Consider the following 19049-nt stretch of genomic DNA (forward strand, 5'->3'; position numbering starts at 1 on the left):
ACAATATACACAGTAAATGTAACTATAAATAGAAGGAACAATGATGCACCAAAAAATCAAAAGTAAATGTAACAAAAATATAAAGATCACGTGGGACTTAGATGAAGAGAAAAGAGAGGACACTCCCAACCTACCCCTTTGTGAAAGTAAGAGGTCCACAGGTGTTACACATTGCACACATTTTTTGATTGTATCAATATATCAATCAGCTGTGCTCAATTTTTTTTCTCCTCTCTTAAAAAAACCCTACTATTTGTCATATGAGATGGCTTTCTGGGAAGGGATGAGGAGAGGAATACATGGGATACTGTGGTGATATCAGAAACAAGAGACATCAATAAGGTTATTTAAAACAATAATAAAACCAACTGTGATGTACCACCTCACACCCATGAGATTGATTAAAATGACAAAAGAGGGAAATGACCAATGGTGAAGGGCCTAAGAAACACAGGTGCATTAATGCATTATTTGTAGAGCTGTGAATAGTCCAACCATTCTGGAAAGCAATATGGAAGTAGGACTGAAAAGCTATTCAACTGTGCATACCTTTCAACCCTGCAATACCACAATTACACCACAAAGATACCAAAGAAAGAGGAAAGGGATCCATATTATAAAAAAAAAAAATTTATAGTAACTCTTTTTGAGGTGACAAAGAATTGGAAACTAAGGGAACATTCATCAATTGGGGAATGGCTGAACAAGTTAATGGCATATGAGTTCAATAAAATACTACAGGAGTATTAAAAATGATGGACGGTTTCAGAAAAATCTGTGAAGGGTTCTATGAACTACAGCAAAGTTAGCGGAATAAGCACAATTTATAAGATAACCAACTTTCAAAGACTTGGTAGCTCTGATCAACACAATGACCAAACACAAGTCTAAAGGACTCATGATGAAACATGCCATCCACATCAAGATAGGGAGCTAATGGACTCACAGAGTGCAGACTGAAACATCTTTTCTTCTCTTTTTCTCTGTATTTCTTGTTCTTTGACATGGATAATGCAGCAATTTGTTCTGCACGACTATACATATCTGTAATGTTTTTCTTGCTTTCTCAATAGGTTAGGGAAAGAGAAGTGAGGGGGAGAATTTGGAACTGAAAATAAAATAAAATAAAGCTGAATTGTAAAATAAATTAAAATAATCCCAACAAATAGTTGCCCATCATTTACCTCAAAACCTCTTGTAAGGTGGAATAGCCAGACAAAAAATCCCCTATTCTTTCAACAGATTCTCCTAAAGCACAGATGCCAAGCCCTTCATCATACTGGATGGTTCTACTACCTAGCGACTTTACAATTTATCAATGTCCTTCATAAAAGGTGGCATCTCAAACTAAACAAAAGACTCTGTTTCTGACCAAGGTAGAGGACAACAGGAATATCACCTTTTTTTCTGTACTCTGTGTCTCTTAATGCAGAGTAAATGGACTCACTGCCAAGTCATACTGCTGATTCTTGTTGCCACTTTAGCTCCCAGATCTTTTTCCATAGCAGATGTTACCTAAACATATCACTTGCTATTTTGTATTTATGAAATTAATTTTTAACTCAAATATTCAACTTTATATTTTGGATCCTGACTGTCATCCAATGTGCTATCTACTCCTCAATTTTTTGTCATCTAAGATTTTGGTAAGCATGCCACTTAACTGTTTCCTTCAGGTCATGAATAAAATGTCAAAGAGCAGAGAAACAAGCATTTCTTAAGTAGCTGTTGCATTCAAGGCACTGCCCTATGTATCCTGGTGCATTTCCCTAGAGACTTCCCTCCAAGTTAACATGGAACCACTAATGACTACTCAATTCCAAATCTACTTCAATTAATAATAGCCAACATTTATATAGTGACTAATATGTGCCAGGTACTATGCTAAGTGCTTTACAAATGTTATTTATTGTATTTTATCCTCACAACAACCCTGGCAGGTAGGCACTATTATTATCCCTGTTTTTACAGAAGAGGAAACTGAGGCAGAGTTGTTAAGTGACTTGCCCAGGGTCACATAGCAAGTTGGTATCTAAGGCCAGATTTGAAGTCAGGAAGATGAGTCTTCCTGACTCCAGGCCCAGTCCTCTATCCACCATGCCACCTAGATGCTCATAATAAATGTATATTTCACTGAATCTGGTATATATGTATGAATCTTGTAAAAAATGCATATAATTGTGTCAAAAGCTTTCCTAAAGCATTTGGCAAAATTCTGCTAGGAATTAAAGTCAAGCTACAGAACAATAAATCATATTGCATAAACTGAAGTCTCCGATCTTATCCTTTCAAAAAAAAATTTAAATTGTCAAATTTTCCTTTCCTTTCATGTAACATTCCTCTCATTCTCCATAATCTTTCAAAAATCACTAACAATAGCTCAGCAATCACACTGGCTGGTTCTTTCAATATTCTGAGATCTTGTTCTTCCAGGAAAGGTAACAATTTCAGAAACTAGATGTTTTCTTACTATAACTTTAAATAACTTGGATTTCAAATCTCTATTAGCCATTTTTGCTGTGCCTTTTGTAATTAAAAAAAAATCCTTCTCTATCGGAGAGAAAATAAAAATAATCAAACTGCTTTTACCTTCATTCCATCACCAACTATCATCATCTCACATAACCAGAGTGGCAATCACTTCTTTTACTTTTACCAACATCCCTTTTTGTTCACCTTAGTATTCACTGCCAGCCTCAGCTCATTCTGAGACTTAGCACTCCTGACAATATTCTGCAAGATTGTGTTATGCTTTTATGTTCATTTTATGTTACCTGCTCTCGTTTCCATCCTTTACTCATCTTTTTAAAATCCATGTTGGTCACTAAGTTCCCACACAACCTCACCAATCTATTTACCTAGCTCCCCCTTTCCTTCCTTGTTGGAATTGCTTTCTATAGCAACTTCTGAATTTCATTCTGGAGAGCTTCCTATCCCTCCTAGGCTGATTAATTTTGTAGAATCTTATTTGGCCTATGAATTCTATCCAACCTTCCTCTGAAAGTTTTGGAACATTCTCTCAAAACCTAGACTGCATATTAGACTATGCCCAACTTTTCTCTCCTCTATTAAAAATTTTAAGATGGAGAAGTCACTTCCCCTGAAGGGTGCCATCATTTATATTTCAGCAATCAATTTTTCCTTGATGATCAGAATGATGTTTAGAATAGAAATTGTCTTCATCATTTCTTCCACCACGCAGAAGAAGAAATTATCACTAAGTCAAGCCAAGAATTTATGAGATGCCTTGCTTTTAACATAAAAAAGCTCCAGCAAATCAGCAAATGCCCTAATAACTAAAGTTACCCACCACTGTTTTATTATACACCTTAGAGTAACACTTATATGCTTCCTGGGGTCCTCATCTACTTGGTCTTTCTTCCCAGATAGTCTTTATTAATACTCCCATGAAAATATCATGTCTATTTTATCTTTCTCCAACTTCTCTCGACAACAATCCTCCCTAAGCTACATCTTATCCCAGTTCCTAAATTTCCTCACATAAGTTTTGCTTCTGAACAAATATTAATTCATTGCTACCCCACCCTCCCTTTTATCTATTCTCTGCCTTTTGAATAAGGTATATAGCCTTCTATATCTACAATAAATTCCAACCCATTAAGTCATAAGCATACTTATAAGGTCAGATTTTTTTTTACTGGCATTTGTATGTCTAGTATACCATGATTATTACCCAAAATCTGTGCGTCTACATATAAACATCTGAGATCACAGGTTTTATTGTTGGCTCCTTTTTTGAATTATGTTTCCTATGAGTTGTAAGACAGTCTTCCTGACAGTCTTTTCCCTATGTTGTAGCTATCACTCTTTTCTGCCATCTAGACTAGCAAATAGAGTGGGCCGTTTCTCCCTATGCTTCCATTTTCAGTTTCAAGTTCTCTTGAATGGATTTGTAAGACCCTAGGCAACTCCTTTTCCCCCCCAGTTAGGTACACTTAATCCTTTCTCAAGGGCTCATAATTCTTGTATCTTAAAACTGTGGTTTAGAAATCTAAATTCTATTCTCAGACACCAACTTCTTAACCAGATGCTCACTCTACAAACCACCATTATCTCCCAAAGCCCCTGCTTTCAATCACCAGCAGTGCTGAAAATACCACCCATGTCCCTAAGATACTCAATTTCTTGCCAAGGACATCATAATCCCTATTAATGCTTCCTAGGCTCCTTCTGCCAGCATTGCTTGTCCTCTTGTGAAGTGGGAGTGTAGTGATCGGGTCTGACAAATCTCCAGGGTCTGTCACATCCCAGCTACATTCTCTGAGAAGATAGACTTCTTTTAACATTAATGCCAGGTCAACCAATAGCTGCCCCCATCCCATTCAAAGAGTCACTCTCTATTCAAAGAGTCTCTTCTATTGACCCTTACTGAATATTAACCTCTTTCTTTATGCTATCTATGGATCCTCATCATTACTTTTTGGAATGCTATCAGGTGTTTTCTCCACAGAAAAAGAAACTTAATTGCGACCTGAACCCATGTTGGGCCACCAGAGCACTGAAGAGTCATCCTTTACTAACCAAGATGTAGTAAAAATTACCAGAAATGATGTGCCTCTGAAGGACTCAAATTTAAGTGGAGACTGATTTTATCCTAAAATCTTGGTGTGCAGAAAACAATGAACAGAAACAATTTCATCTCAAATTATTTTAGCTGCATCCCAAAAGTTCTGGTATGATATCTTATTGTTGTAAATTGCCTGAGAACTATGATCACCACAAAGACCAATCACCATTCTAGAACACTGATGATGAATGATATTCTGCCCCTTGGCAGAGAAGTGATGGACTAGACGTACAGAATGAGACATTTGTTTTCAGACACAAGGAACGTATTTTCTAAGGCTATGCATATTTGCTACAAAGAAGGGGGTGCAGGAGTTAGCAAAGTTGGGATGGAATGGATAGATAATGATAAGGATACTAAAAGAAAAAAAAAATAATGGATCATTTAAAAAGTACACAGAAGAGAAAAGAAGTTCAAAGGAGGACATAAAATAGCACTGAAATTATCATGTTGAATTAGAAATTTAAAAAACACATTTTAAAATTTTGAATTTTAACACAATTTCATATAATTTCTTTTATCTGTTCTTCTTTGTATTGGGAAATGTCTGTGTTTGTTGATGTTTGTCAAGTCCATAAAAACAAAGAAGAAAACGTTTAAGTAAGCCATAAGGAATGTTTCCCCAGTGACTAGAGTCCACTATCAAAACATGAGACTGCCATAACAGCTTACACTTATAATGCACTGTAAGCTTTGCAAAATACTTTATTATCTCATTTATTGCTTTGTTAAGTAGTACAAGTATTAATATTACAAATTTATAGATGAAGAAACTAAAGACCCAGAGAACTAAGATGGTTACATGGTCATGGTAATATGGCTTATCAGTGAAAGAGCTAGAAGTTGAACCTGTATTTTTCTAACCCAGAGTCGAGTTAATAAGCATTGATTGAGCACTTACTATGTGCAAGGACTGCACTCAACACGAGGAATAGAAAGAATGGCAAAAGATAGAGCCAGATATCAAGGAGCTCAGAGTCTAATGGGAAAGACAACACGCAAACTATGTACAAACGATATATATGGTAATGTGGGACAATCTCAGGGAAAAGGCACCAGCATTAAGTGGGAATGGGAATAGGAAAGGCTTCATGCAAAAGGTAAGATTTTAGCTAGGACTTGAAGGAATCCAAGGAAGTCAGGAAGCAGAGGAGAGAAAAAACCCCATGCATTGGAGATCTTTCGGTGAAAAAACATGGGAGACAGAGGTCTTCTATAAGAGATCCAGTGTCACTGCACCATATCACAGAGTACGTAGAGGGGAGGCTGGTGTAAGAACATTGTAAAAGTAAGCCAGAGAGGATTTTATCTTTGTTGCTGGAGATTACAGAAAACCACTAGAGTTTATTAAATAAGTGGGCGACACTTACAGACCTGGGATTTAGGAAGACCACTTTGATGGCTGAATGGAGGACTGAAGACACTTGAGGCTGAGAAACCAATCAATAGACTACTGCAACAGTCCAGGCAAATAGTGATGAGGCCTGAACAAAGTTGGCGGCTGTATCGGAGTGAGAAAGGGACGCATTCGAGATACGGGAGATGCTAAAAGGGCAGAATGGACAAGAAATGGCGACAGACGAGGAAAAGGGTGAGAGGGAGAAGTCAAGGTTGACACGCCAGGTGACTGGAAGATGAACAGTAATAGGAAAGTTTAGAAGACAGGAGAGTTCGGAGGGAGTCAGGGAGAGAATAAGTTCAATTTTGAACACGCTGAGTTCAAAATATTTACAAAAGATCTAATTTGAGATGTCCAGTAGGCAGTTGGAGATGTGGGACCAGAGGACAGGAGAGAGGTTAAGACTAGACAAACAGATCTCAGAACCATTTGCATAGAGATGATAATTTAATCTATGGGAACTAATGAGATCACCAATTGAAACTGTATAGAGCAAGAAGGCAGCCCAGGAGAGGGCCAAGGATAACCACAGTTAGCAGGGACGACCTGGATGAAGATCCAGCAAAAGAGAATGAAAAGGAGCTTTCAGAGAAGTAGGAGGTGAAAGAGGAACATAACGAAAACCTAGAAAAAAGCACCTCATGTTCTTTCCACAGCACTGCAAATTAAGAGGATCCCCTTCAAAATTCCATTTAAAGCCTTGCAAATGACCATTCCCTTACCTATCCAAGTAGGTGTTATAATTTCATTCATTCTAAGTGCCTTTAAAGTACAAATAAAAAATATATTTGTAAAAATAAAAGGCAAGTACCAAATTTATTTGCAAAGATACTCAAAACAAATGTTTATTGAATCAACAAATAACTACTCCATTATATGCTCACTTGGACATAGTCTAAGCGTCCACCAGTCTTAGCCCAAGAAGAATTCAAAGAAATCTTTCTGCTGAGCACCTTCAAGACCTGGAAACCCTTCACTCTGGAGTCCTGATAAAATCCAGACGTTAGTACTCCATTATGGAAAAAATATAAGATATCTCTGTTGGGCCTTTCTTTGTACAGCCAGCACTAAGCACCATGCCTAGCACACGGCAGGCATTTAATAAATGTTTGCTGATTGACAGGATCACAGACACTCTCATAAGACAAATGAACTCCCAAACACTTATTACCACAATTTCTGACCCAGGAGGCCATTCCTTTCCTCCCATAGTTTTAAAATTGACCAGAAATTACAGCGCTCTCAGAGAAAAGGCAGATAAACCTTGAATCTCAAAAACAGGAGTCACAAAAGCACAAGCGTGACTAACCAGAAGCCAAAGCACCGTCTTTACCTCAGGCAACTGAAAAGGCTGCTCTTCTCCCCACTCTTTTGAAGCGTACATACAGGCGATAATGACATTAGTTAGTAAAATGAACCTTCCCAGCACCTAGTACAATGCCTGGCATTTAATAAAGGCTTGCTGAATTAACCACAATAAGATACAAGTAAATCTTGAATTAAAATGACAGTACTGCTTTCTTCCTCTACCCTACTCTCACAATAATGGAAAGATTACTAGAGGCAGTCAGGTACACATTTTCAAGTCTCAGGTATCGCAGTAAGATTTCCAGAGTGATCTTCCAGGATGACTGGTCACATCTCACTGTGTCCATTCCCTGAAATCCAACTTTTAAGAGCAGGGGAAGTTCCTGTCACTTACTCTGCCCAAGATCCATAGAGACAAAACTTACTCGCTGCAAAAGGGGCCACACAACTCACATAAAAGGGTAATAAATAATTGGAACACAAACACTGAGGGGGAAGTTGTGAATCTAAGGCCTAGAGCAGGTTCCAAGTCATCACTACTGAAAAAGCCCTAGACATGTTCTAACATGTTGTCTTACCAGAAATACCACAACCAAGCTAGACTCATAATGCTGCCTGTAATAACCACCCCCTTACAAATAAATGACCTCAAATGACTGATATGTCTCTCCCCATACGCTTATGTTTGCTCACTCATGTTGACAGCTGGTATGTTAATGCTGGGAGAGCCCAAGTCCCATGCCACTTGCTGCATGATGCCCTTATTTAAAAGCCTCATTTATATAGTGACATATACTATGTGTATACAAATATACTCCCATATATTTTGGGGGCAAAGAACATAATTCTTATATCATGAGACTGAAATATAAAATTTAAAAAGCAATTCAGTTAAAAGAGATCCCTCAACATTTCAAAATGATCAAAGTATTCATATTCATCAAATGTATAACAAATTTTTGAAAGAGTAGTGAAATGCTAATTTGTGTTTATAGAAAGACAGATAAGGATAAACTAGATAAAAGATAAAGGATTCCCAGATATACTGAAGAAATTTTTTTTAGGTGACTACAATGCTTTGTAGACTGCAGTTATTTAATATAAATTTATTAAACTGAATGCTATGGAGCAGACCAAAACTATGATTATTTATTGATAAAATCACAGTTCATCGGAGCTAAGAGGTTCCTTAGCGATTATCTAGTCCAAGGGCCAAGATGGTGAAGTAGAAGGAAGCAATGCAGCTGAGCTCCTGTCCACAACTTCTCCAAACAGATGTATAAAATACACCAGATCAAATGCTGATGGAGAATCCAGAAAAAGTCACAGCAAATCCTTTCCACAGCCCAGGTGAGTAAAGGGAAACAGAGAGCTCTGTAGACCCCGGGGACAGGAGTACAAAGCAGCACCAAGGAGAGGCTTCAAACCAGCACAAAAGGAGGTCCCAGACAACCACTGGGGCACTGCATCAGGGACAGGTGCCAACTGACAGCTTTGCTGCTCACTGCACAGTCCCAGATCACAGATTCAGGATGGAAAAAGAATGGGAGCTGTGTACAGCTTAGGGAAGGAGGAAGAGAAAGGAGAATTTTCAGAAGCCAGCAGCTGCAGCAGTGGCTGTAATAGTCTCAGTCTCAAAGCAATGTCTTACTTCTAGCATTTAGCCCAGTCTGCAGAGGTATAACTAAGGCAGAAAACTCAGAACAAAGAGGATTCTAAAATTCTGCCACTCTGAGGTAACACAGCTTCCCGCTAGTTTTTAGGGACAGATTCAAGCAGGAGTCTTTGGTTTCTCAGAACCAAACTTAGGTCAAGAACTTACAGAAGTCAAACTGGGGGAATAATCAGATTTTGCCATGGATTAAATCCCTTTGAAAGCCCTGAAAGCTTACAGGTCCCCAGCCTGTCCCTGTGATCCTAGAATAGTACAACACTGTACACTCCAAGAAAGCAACAGCAGGACCTGCCCAGAACTTTCCTCCAGAAGTGTGAAGAGCCCAACCCTAACATCAAGTATGAGGTCAAGAAGTAGGCTAGAAGAATAAGCAAACAAACAAACAAAAAAAGAACCCCAGCATAATGAGCTATTATGGTGGTAGGAATGCTAGCGACCCAAATACAAAGGAAAATGACTCCAAAACATCTACAAGCAAAGCCTCAGAGAACAACAGTGCTTGAATACAAACTCACCTAGAATTCTCAGGAGTCATGAAGCAGAAGGTTTTGTTTTTTAAAAGAGTTAAAAATGTTTTAATGTTTTATAAATACAATAAGGGTGCTTGAGGGAAAAAATTGGAAAAGAAATGACAGTTATTGAAGAAAGAATTAGAAAGAGAATTTACAGTTTGGCATAAGAGGTACAAAACTTTGCCCAAGCAACAAACTGTTTGAAAATCAGAACAGATCAATTAGAAGCCAATGATTCCATATGGCAATAAAAATATTGAAACAAAATCAAAAGGCTAAAAAATTGGAAGATTATGTAAAGTATCTCATAGCAAAAACAAGTTACTTGGAAAACAGATTAAAGAGAAAAAATTGTAAAAATCATTGGACTATCTGAACATCGTGATCATTTTGGAAAAAAAAAAAAAAGCCTAAACATCCTATTTCAAGGTGTCATAAAAGAAAAACGCCCAGATCTCTTAGAACCAAAGGGCAAAGCAGAAATAGAAAGAATCCACTGGTTTCCTCCTCACAGAAACCCCAAAATGGAAACTCACAGAAACATCACAGACAAAATCCAGAGCTTCCAGGTCAAAGAATACTGCAAGTAACTAGGAAGAAAAAATTCAAATACTAAAGAGACACAGTCAGGATCACACACAATTGAGCAGTCACCACCATAAAGGAGCAGAGAATCTGGAATACAATATTCTAGAAGGCAAAGATTATAGGCTTACAGCCAAGTATAATAAATTACCCAGCAAAATTGAGTATAATGCTTAAGGGGGGAAAGTAGAGTGTTAATGAAATAGAAGATCTCCAAGCACTTTTAATGAAATGAGCAGAGCTACATAGGAATTTTAAGGTTCAGATACAGGAGTAAAAAAGAAGCATTAAAAAGGTAAGCATGAATAAATAATGATAAGAGACTAAACAAAGATAAACTGCTTACATTCAAATACAGGGAGATGATGCATGTGTCTCCTCCAAAACACAGCATCATCAGGGTTCATAGATGGAGTTCAATTAGACAAGGCCTGGGAATAATTCCGTTGTCTTCATGATCTTAAGAATGGAATGAGAGGGGCGGAGGCATATGGGGATGGGGGTGGGGGTGGGAGTGGAAGAGAGAAAGGAAAGGATGTATAGGAAAAAGTATCTTTCATAATCAGAGTGGACAGGTAAATATCAAAGAGGAGGAGGTGAGCAGGAGTGGCTGACACCTGAACCTAACGAAAAATATACATATAAACATACAAAAACATACATACAGACACATATACATACTCAGCAGGGTGCAAAAAAATTTCACCCAACAAGATAATAGGAAGGAAAGGGGTTAGAAGGGGGGAGGGATTAGTCTTAAGCAAAGCAAACTCTAAGGATATACAAAAATATTTATAACTCTTTTTGAAGTGGCAAACAACAGGAATCTGATAAAGGGCTCATAAATTGGAGAATGGATGAACAAATTATATAAGTATAATGGAATATTATTGTGTTCAATTCTTATAAGCAAACTTTCATCACTAGGGACCAACGATTCCAGAGGACTAATGATAAAATGTGCTACCCACCTCCTGATAGGTGAAAAATTCAGAATGCAGAATGAAACAAATACATTTTTGACATGGTAAATGTGTAAATTTGTTTTGATTGTCTATATGTGTTTGTACTGGGGTTTGTTTTTCTTGTATTCTCAGTTGGGGATAACGGAAGGGGAGGAAGGATAAGAAGGGAGATCTTGGCTGATTAGAACAAAATACTTTTTCTATCTTCTTTTTTTAATTTTTTTTTAAATTTATTTATTTTATTTATTTAATATATTTAGTTTTCAGCATTGATTTTCACAAGAGTTTGAATTACAAATTTTCTCCCCATTTCGACCCACCCTCCCACTCCAAGATGCCATATATTCTGGTTGCCCCGTTCCCCAGTCAGCCCTCCCTTCTGTCACCCCACCCCCCTCCCATCCCCTTTTCCCTTCCTTTCTTATAGGGCAAGATAAATTTCTATGCCCCATTGCCTGTGTATCTTATTTTCTAGTTGCATGCAAAAACTTTTTTTTGTTGTTTTTGAACATGTTTTTAAAACTTTTAGTTCCAAATTCTCTCCCCTCTTCCCTTCCCACCCACCCTCTCTAAGAAGGCAAGCAATTCAACATAGGCCACATGCGTATCATTATGTAAAACCCTTCCACGATACTCACACTGTGAAAGACTAGAACAAAATATTTTTTAAAAAGAGAGAGATTACCTAGTCCAATCTCTACTTTAAAAATTAGAAGGAAACTAAGCCCAGAAAAGGAATTTTGCTTACTCAAAATTACACAGTGATTCAATAATAGAATATGAACCAAGTTTTCTGGTTCCAAGTCCAGTGTCCCTAGCCTATGCCATGATGTATCAACTAAGGCTCTAGATGTGCTTCCCTTCCTAATGGAACCTAACAATGCACCAAGTTGGCTTTTGGATTTTAGAAGACTAAAAACTCAGACTGTATGTTCTTACAAGAAAGATAGCAAGGTTTTGCCCCACTCATCAACAGGAAGTATGGCATTTCCCCAGAATCTCTTTTAGCCTTTTGGACTATGTGAAGAGACAATTGGAGACCCCATGGCAATAGCAGGATTTATAAATGTAAAATTTAGGATAAATTGTTTTTTTGAAAACATCAATCAGAAACTAATCTGAACTAAATAAGAAGAATTAAAAGGATTTGGCATTATGCAAAATATGGTATAATTAGTGCTTTGAAATTTGAATGGACTTCAGTTGGTTGGTAAACTTATGGGCACAGCACATTTCTTCAAATATACTAAACGCCTTGCATCTGTCCTGTGGAACACTCGAGATTTATCACAGCATGTTCAGTCTATCTTTTCATCCTCACATAATCCACACCCATGGATCAGGCTTCTGGTTAATTCATAAACTTTAGCCTGGTGCTCTGAAATGACCAGACTGCATAGAGCAGGTAGGGTGGTTAGAATCTGAATGCTTTCTAGCCACCATTTCTTTAGAGCTAAAATATAATAGCTCACATGGCAAAGGTCCAGAATATCACCCTGGATTTAGGTATTCATTATAATAACCAGATCAAGTTATTACATGCAAAATTCAAGAATTCATCTAATCTTTGTTGTTTCTTCTACTTTGAAAAAGAAAAATGACAAACGAATTTGAAGTGTATATACCCCTGAGTTATTTGTGTATGAGTACTCATTTTTACACTGCTGCAGTGCCAGGAGACATAAACAAAAATTATGCCACATCTCTCTCTCGGCTATTACAATACAAGCTACCTAGAACACTTAACCCATACTTCTGAATTCACTGCTTATACATATGGGATGTGGAAATCAGCCAGGGCTCAGTGAAGTGAATACTAATAGTCATCAAATTCACTTCTCAATTCTGTAAAAATTAACTAAATATAAATCATTTAGCCACTGTTGGCCTCAGTTTCCTCATCTGTAAAATAAAGGTAAAAATCCCTATTCTATTTACGTCATACAAGGACCTTCAGCCATGAAGATCAGAAAAAATTAAAGCACTCTATCAACTATGACTGCTGTATAAATGGGTAGGAAGTCACCACTCTGTACTGACCCAAGGACATATGACTGAACTTCTTAAATAAATGCCTGTAGTCAGCCTAATTTTTCTTTGTCATTTGCTGCTTTCTCATTTATGTAGGATACTGAATGTGCAGATCAAGCAGCTACTATAACTTGTCCTAAAAGCATTACAATATGCCTACTTGCATGCAATATTAATTTTAAAACAGAAGGAGGCCTTTTCTGAGTTATTTTCTTGCTGTTAATATCATAATCATCTTACCTTAAACACCAGTGAAATACAAAATATTCTCATTCCAAACTCAACCACCGAGGTGTTTCAACCTGTGCGCCAGGCTACTTGCTTTAAATGGAGAAACAGCACCATCTTGTGGATGCTTCTAGTGCTGCTGCTAATGGTACCTTTTTTTCTTCTAATAACTGAAAAATTAGTTTAAGATTATTTCTTACTGCTCTAACTACTCCTGTGTGTATGGGGAGGGGGAGGTGGTGTACCACATAATTTACATTTTATAATATAGTATCTTGCTGATACTCAAAATGTATATACCAGTACAGTAGATAAGTAGCACAGGACGCAGAAGAGTGTAACTCTCCTGATCAAAAATCTTCACTGCTCTTTCCTGAATACAAAATACTAGACTCACAGGATCATAGATGCCCTTAGCTCATCCAGCCCAAATCCCTCAATCTGAAAATATGGAACCTGAAGCCCAAAGACAGGAGATGATTTTTCCAATGACAGCAGGGCTGGAGTTCAAACCTAGACTTTCTGAAGCCAATGCTCTTCTCCCCCTCCAAGCTATCATCTCTTCAAATCACCTCATTTTATCATCGCAACAATCCTCCAAGGTAAATACTATAGGTATTTTTTTTTAATTTTACAGGAATTAGGCAGAAAGTTAAGGAAGCTGCACAAGTTTATGTAGCTACTAATTTTTTTTTTTCTTTTTGTAGGGGGGAAGGCAGGGCAATTGGGGTTAAGTGACTTGCCCAAGGTCACACAGCTAGTGTGTCAAGTGTCTGAGGCCGGATTTGAACTCAGGTCCTCCTGACTTCAGGGCCGGTGCTCTACTCACTGCACCACCTAGCTGCCCGCTACTAATTTACTAATTTACTAATAACCTATATTTCCATCCCAAGTCTCCTGATCCCATGCCCAGTTCTCTTTCTATTATACCATGGAAGGCAATGGTAACAAATGATCAATACCTATATATTTATGCCAATGAAACCTACTTTATGAAAACTCTTTATGCATATTTGTTATTCATTCATTTTAGTCATGTCCAACTCTTCATGATTCTATTTTTGGAGTTTCCTTGCAAAGACAGTGGAGCAGTTTGCCATTTTCCTTCTCCAGCTCATTTTACTGATGAGGAAACTGAGGCAGAGTTAAATGACATGTCCAGGGTCACACAGCTAGTAAGCCTTTGAGACCTAATTTAAACTCAGGTCTTCCTAAGTCCAAGCCTGGCCTCTATCCACTGTACTACCTAGCTGCCCCTCTATGTATATACCAAAATCCAGACTTATCTCTTCTCCCCTACCCCAACCCCCCAAAAAACCATAAGGAACTGATTAACTGCCTTACAAAAGACTCTTCATTTCATACGAATACGCTAAAGAATTTGTTTGTACTGGTTAAACAGGGTATTAAAATACAATTCATTTCCTGAAATTCAAATGAAAGATGTTCAGAAATACATTTTGTATAGTGAGGTATATTTGTACAGAGAGTAATGCTTACACTACTTACCTTGTGCTCAAATGGAGCTCCATAATAGCCATCATTTAGCCCAAAAATTATTTCATTTTGATTGCGAGCATGAATCTAAAAGAAAAAAGATACACTAAAATAGGTTAACTAGTTCTTCTTATACCTAGGAAGTTGTTTTTTTTAACAGACAATAAAAATAAAAAGAGGTCCTGATATATTTTTTTTTAAATGAATGCTGCTCCAGGGTCATTATGTGATTTAAACAAAGAAAGTCACTTGAGTTGACAACCTTGTCCTCTGGAGCTCTCCATTCTCCCATGCTCTTCATCCCAAGATCCTTAAGAGACAGATGAGATACTGCACAGGTACAACTGACTAGATCTGGAAACTGATTAGATTCAGCATTTGAAGAAGAAGGAAGAATCTAAGATGAATTTGAGGCTATGAACCTCAGAAACTGGGATGATAATTGTATACTCCACAGAAATAGGTGTATTTAGGTGAAAGACAGATTTAAAGGAGAAAAGAAACGAGTTTCACTTTGAGGTATCAGTGGGACACCAATATGAAGATGGTAATCAGGCAGTTGGAGATGGAAAACTGGAATCCTGGATTAGGGCTAAGAATACATATGCATAAAGGTGATGAATGGGAAGAAATTATCTCACCAAGAAGAGAGTATAGACAGAAGAGATAAGAAGGCGCAGGACTGAGCTTTGGGAGAATCAGTGTCAGGATACAGAAGATAATAGAGAGAGAGACCTGGTCATATTTTTTCATTCTTTGTACTCATATTCTCAATACCTACCACACTGTTTGAAACACGGTAGCTTAATAAATGGTTACTGACTGACTGATTCTCCTTACATATGGAAGCATGCAGTGAGTGGCAATGCAGTAGACAACCTAACAGAGTAACTAGTAGTATGTGTAAACACCAATCCAAAAGTTACCTGTTGACCCACGTATTTTAGTCCATCCAGAGAGACTTTCCACTCAATCAGCAGCTGATAGAGGTCCTTCTTTCCACCCCAGATCCTTACCACAAAACAAGATACTGATGTGTCAAGATGGTCAGGCATTATCCCAAAATCAAGACTCCTCCAAGTTGGATTCTGTTGATGGAGGGAAGAAAGCATAAAAATAAAAGATAATTTCTTTACAATTATTTCAATTAAGCTACAAATTAGTATCACTTTAAAAACTGAACAGTCTTTAGACTATATTAACAAGTCACTAAGCGAAATAATGAGATATTCCAATTGACACCCAAGAGATTACAATGATACTACTCATGAAAATCATCATCAAAAATGTACAACACCTCATATAGCTATAATCATCAGGGAATGAAATGCTTCCAGTAAGTGAATTATCCAGATAACTAAAATTTACCCTTTTAAAATTACTAAAACTTTTTGCTTAAACTGTATTTAACAAAAACCTTTCTAAAAATAATAGCCCTAGAAATGACAAGAAGAATGATTTCAGAAAACCTGGAAAGACTTACATGAACTGATGTACGTGAACAGAATCAGGAGAACATTCCACACAAAAACAGCAATATTGTTCTATGAAGAACAGCGAATGACTTCACTATTCTCAGCAATACAATGATCCAAGACAATTCCAAAGTACTAATGATGAAGCATACTATCTGCCTCCAGAGAAAGAACTGAGGTGGTTTGAATACAGACTGAAGGATGCTACTTTTCACTTTCTTTCCTTTATTTTTTTTATTTTATTTGAGTCTTCTTGTACAAAATGACAAATACATAAATGTTTTACATAATCACCCATGTATAACCTACCTCTGATTGATTACCATCTCAGGGGAGGGGGAGGGGAAGAGGAAGAGACAGAATTTGCAACTCAAAGCTTTAAATAAAAATATTTTTTAAACTAGCTCTCATTTCTCTAGTACTTTTCTTACAAAAACCTGTGGGACATATCAAATAACCATTATCAGTTCCATGTTACAGATAAAGGAAAAGGCGAAGGAAAGGTAAAGCTACTTGCCCAAGGTTACACTCTCCTGGCTCTGTGCATTTTCTCTAGCTGTCTCTCATGCCTGGAACACTCTCCCTCCCCCACTGTCTACTGACCTCCCTGGCTTCCTTTAAGTCCCAATTAAAATCCCTTCTTTTACTAGAAATCTTCCCCAACCCCTCTCAATTCCAGTGTTTTCTTTCAATTATGCCCTATTTATCCTTTTATAGCTTGCTTTGTATATATTTGCTTATATGTTATCTCCCCAATTAGATTATATGCTTCTTGAGGGCAGAAACTATCTTTTGCCTCTTTTTGAATCCCCAGCACTTAACACAGTCCCTGGCACACAGTGGGGACTCAATAGATGTTTACTGAATGAATGAATAATGATGGAACAAGAACTCAAACCTGGGCTTCTTGAGTTTCCAGTTTCCAGTATACTTTCTAATACTCCGTGATGACTAACAAAATGTATACCTGCCTTAATAAAGAATGCTAAACACAATGTAACCTGTTTTTGGTTACAGAGTCAACATTATGAACAACTGTGGTATAATGGAAAGAAAAACTGGTTTGAATATCAGCCTTACCACTGGTGTGGTAGCCACTTTATTTTTCTAAGTTCCTATTTCCTCCCATGCAAAATGAGGGGGTGTATCATTTCCAAGGCTGCTTCATGATCTTTAACTTTTTCAGTCATAACTGTAACATTCATTATTCTACTAAGCTATAATAGTTTCATTGGCTACTGAACTATGTACATAAACATAAATAACCTTACAAATATCCCTAGAGGGTCTCCACTACTAGGCTTTTTCAGGTTGTATTACATCTGTTTCATTCCAGTAAGACATCGATTCTATTTTATTCATTTTCTTTCCCAATTAACAAGTGCTTAGAAGGAGGAGGAAAAGAAAGAGGAGATGGAGAAGAAAGGGAGAGGGAAGGGGAAAGGTAAGAAGAAAAATAATGACAAAAGTCAAGCAAAGCAAATTCCCAAATTGGCCATGTCCAAAACACAGGTCTCATTCTGTATCTTGAATCCACCACCTCTCAGACATCATTTTTTAAATTGCTATCAAGGTCTACTTAAAGCATCATTCCCCAGAGTCAGGCCAAGGCACTTGTCTACCCTAGGCAAGAATGGAAAATTATGCCTTCTGTGCACTGTCCAATGGAGTTTCAAAGTCTTCACACGAAACATGAAAAATCATAAAATATGTGCCATTTGTTTTGCTAAGGAGAGCAGAATTCTCAGGCATTAAATATGCCCTATTATAGAGTAAGACCTATATAACTACAACTGCACCCTTTGATCAAGTCATCCTACTGCTAGAATGATATACTAAAGACAGACCAATCTAGACAAGAATATTCATGGCCACATTATGATCATTTAAAAAAACAGAAATAACCCATGTGTTTAATGACTGAGTAATGGTTGAAAAAAAAACTGGCATGTATATCTAATGGAAAATTATTCTGGCAAAACAATGACAACTGCTGACCTATATTGATAGAGGGAGTTTCCTCATCCGTATACCAACAAAATCATAAATCCAATCCCTAGTTCTAAAAAATGATAACTATGAAAAACTGGAGAAGGAAATGGCAAACCACTCCAGTACCTCTGCCAAGAAAACCCCCAGAGTCAGACATGACTGAAACAACTCAACAACATGAAAAAACAAAAACAAAATTTAGTTTCATGCATTTTCTATTCTTTGTTGTCGTCGATGGTTACAAAGTTTAGCATTTTAAAATATGTACATTTACAAAGTTAATATTAAAAGGTATCTCATGACACCACAGGTAACTGGTTACCTTTCCTACTTCTAGTGCTGACTCTAGTTTCCCCCAGCCCCACTGCCTTGCTTTCTTCTAATCTGTTTCAAATCAATATGCATTTATTAGGCACCTACTACATGCTAGACAATGTGCTATATACTGGGAATACAAATACAAAAATGAAGCAATCCTTATTCCATGAAGAACAGAGCTCACATTCTACTGTACTTATGTAAATTTATTCAATTGGATCTATGATCTCATGAATTCAGGATCTCCTTCCAGTAACGAAGATTACAACCCATCCATACCTTCCCATCCTATGTGAATCTTTTTATGACCACCTAGAAATTCACCACAGGAGTTCCAGACCACATGTTAGAGGCCTTCCTAAAGTTCCCCTGACATTTAAGGAAGACCAGGGAAGCACTCTGGCTATCCACATCACTTTTCCCACATAACTAGTCCACCTTCTTTCTGTCATACTGATAGCATCCTTTACTCCTAT

The 19049-nt window shown here is 37.4% G+C and overlaps 1 protein-coding gene across 1 annotated transcript in view; it reads right to left on the minus strand.

Moving 5' to 3' along the window:
• Positions 1-19049, minus strand: part of UVRAG (UV radiation resistance associated) — a 416256-nt gene that overhangs the window by 293670 nt on the left and 103537 nt on the right. Inside the window, exons 4-5 of the mRNA XM_036745375.1 lie at positions 15715-15876; positions 14801-14875 (exon numbers count right to left, since the gene is read on the minus strand). Coding sequence (XP_036601270.1) covers positions 14801-14875; positions 15715-15876 — 237 coding nt within the window. The remainder of the gene's footprint in view (positions 1-14800; positions 14876-15714; positions 15877-19049) is intronic.

The sequence above is a fragment of the Trichosurus vulpecula genome, chromosome 2 (genome assembly GCF_011100635.1).
Source record: "Trichosurus vulpecula isolate mTriVul1 chromosome 2, mTriVul1.pri, whole genome shotgun sequence".
Classification (NCBI taxonomy): Eukaryota; Metazoa; Chordata; class Mammalia; order Diprotodontia; family Phalangeridae; genus Trichosurus; species Trichosurus vulpecula.